The sequence below is a fragment of the Lycium ferocissimum genome, chromosome 8, assembly GCF_029784015.1.
Source record: "Lycium ferocissimum isolate CSIRO_LF1 chromosome 8, AGI_CSIRO_Lferr_CH_V1, whole genome shotgun sequence".
Taxonomy (NCBI): Eukaryota; Viridiplantae; Streptophyta; class Magnoliopsida; order Solanales; family Solanaceae; genus Lycium; species Lycium ferocissimum.
The window spans coordinates 8640095-8642443 of NC_081349.1; the positions used below are offsets into that span (position 1 = coordinate 8640095).

The 2349-nt window shown below is 39.9% G+C and overlaps 1 protein-coding gene across 1 annotated transcript; it reads left to right on the top strand.

The window, feature by feature from the left end:
- The first annotated feature begins 814 nt into the window (after positions 1 to 814).
- Positions 815 to 2147, top strand: LOC132065998 (uncharacterized). Its single transcript, XM_059459407.1, has 4 exons — positions 815 to 1106; positions 1187 to 1422; positions 1473 to 1747; positions 1799 to 2147. The coding sequence occupies exons 1-4, from the start codon at positions 815 to 817 to the stop codon at positions 2145 to 2147; spliced, it is 1152 nt and encodes a 383-aa protein (XP_059315390.1).
- Positions 2148 to 2349: the final 202 nt, after the last annotated feature.

The window sequence follows — 2349 nt, forward strand, 5'->3', positions numbered from 1 at the left end:
ATATATATTAGCTTCCCTTTCTTTTCTCGGACTCAATAAATCTTTGAAAGAATTTTCCTATTGGGCCTTTAGTGAGAAAGAGGAAAAAGAGGAACCCGGTTAGTTTATATTTACTGAACTTTTCATACAAGTAAATATATACATACACATGGATCAAATTCATTCACAAGTAATATAACCAGGGTATTTGTATATAGATGCTATTGGGCCTTATTTGGTAGATGTGCAGGCAGCCCTGGGTGGTTATCACCATCCTTATTCCCGATGCCGCACAAGATCGAAAAAGGTTTCTTGGACCTTAGGCATGGCTGACTATCAGGGGAAGGCTAAACCAAATGCCAAACTTTCCTTGATATCTCAACCATATACAACAACACTCATAAAAGAATAATAGAACAACATTCACACTTAACAGTTTCATGACATAGACAATATGTAGTGCCTTAAGACAAAGAACAACAATTACAGTTGAAACACAGAAGCATGGGGGTAGACAAAACAAAAAGGCGAGACACAAAGATATGGTATGAGACTGGAATACATATATATAGTATAGACAGAAGCAAACTGCAGGTCTAATACTCATTAGAATGACACAAAGTTACTCACACACACATATAAGCAGTTAAGCCTTTATTTAAACTCAAAAAATTATCCGTTAAGCTATCCCTGGTCCCAGTTGTACCTTACGGTAGTGCTATGATCCAAAATATGGTAAACGAGAATTTAGATACCCAACAAACATTGGCAGAGCTTGCCAATAATATTTTCTTGCTAACAAAGAAGTTTGACGAAACCCAGATTAAGAAGGTAAATGTTTGTGAGGATGATACAGTTATGCCAAAAGGGATGTACCAGACTCAAGTTTGAAGATGCTAACTATGTGAATAATTCTCAAGGGGGTTATCAAAGACAGAACTACCAGGGTGGTTACCAGTATCAGAAACATTGGAGACCTCAACAAGGTCAAGGTGCTTATAACAACTCAGGGAACTACAATAATAATTATGGTGGTGCGAACCAAGGGAGCTACAATAACAGTAACAACTTTGGGAACAAGAGGTCAAATCCTTATATACTACTGAAAGGGCAGTCAACAGAGCAAGGTAGTTCGAAGGTTGAAGCAATGCTTGAGAAGATTCTGGCAACCGGTCTAAGTCTGAGAGGACTTTATCTGGGCTAACAGAGACAGTGGGTTCCCATACAGCGGCTATTCAGAAGCTTGAGTCACAGATGAGGGATATTTTTAGAGAGCAGCACCCTCCTAAAAAGGGAGGACTTCCGAGTGACACTATTTCAAATCCGAAGAATGGGGGAGGCGGTATAGATCGTGTCTTTGCCATCACTACTAGGAGTGGTAAAATACTCCAAGAGACTGATAAGAAGGTGGTTGATCTTGAGCCGATAGATGAAGAGGAAGAGGTGCAGTACAAACACCCATTATTGTTGAAGAGAATCCTACTAACAAGAAGGTTGCTGATATTTCAGAGATTGTGAAAGAAGCTGATAACACAAGCAAGCAGATTATAAAAGGGGCTCTCCGCCCTTTGACTCATCTTTTCAAGTCTAAACCTCCCTTTCCTCAGAGGTTGGTAAAGAATAATGAAGATGCTAAGTTCGAAAAGTTTTATGATCAGTTGAAGCAGTTATCTCCAAATTTTCCCTTCTTGGAAGTTGTCAAGGAGATGCCTGATTTTGCTAAATATTTGAAGGACATACGACCAAGAAAACGGTTCAACATGAAACCGTGAGTTTGACTCACACTGTGAGTTCCATCATCTCAACTACTACTGTTCAGAAAAAGAGTAATCTGCGCGGCGTTTACCATTCCCTGTTCTGTTGGGCACCATGATTTTGCTCGTGCTTTGTGTGATAATGGGGCGAGTAATAATTTGATGCCCCTTGCTATATACAAACAATCAGGTTTGGGGGTACCAAGGCTAACTACTATGAGGTTGCAGATGGATGATAGGTCTATCAAAAGGCCTGTTGGTGTGGTTGATGATGTGCTTGTGCGGGTTGGTGAATTTATGTTGCCCACTGATTTTGTGATTCTTAACTGTGCTGTTGATAGGGGACATTCCTATTATTCTGGGGAGACTTTTCCTTGCTACAAGGAGAGCTTTGATGGATTCAGAGAAAAATGAAATTAAGTTATGAGTCAACGATGAAGAAGTTACTTTTCAGGCTAGCAAGGGGATGAAGTTACCAAGTGCTTACGAGAGAATTTCGGTAATTGATTCATTTGATGTTGTTGATGAAGCGGTGGATTTCAAGATGGAAGAAGAAAGTTTGGGTGAAGCTCTAGCTGGTATTCTTGTGAACGTTGATGTTGAGGACATGGAAGGT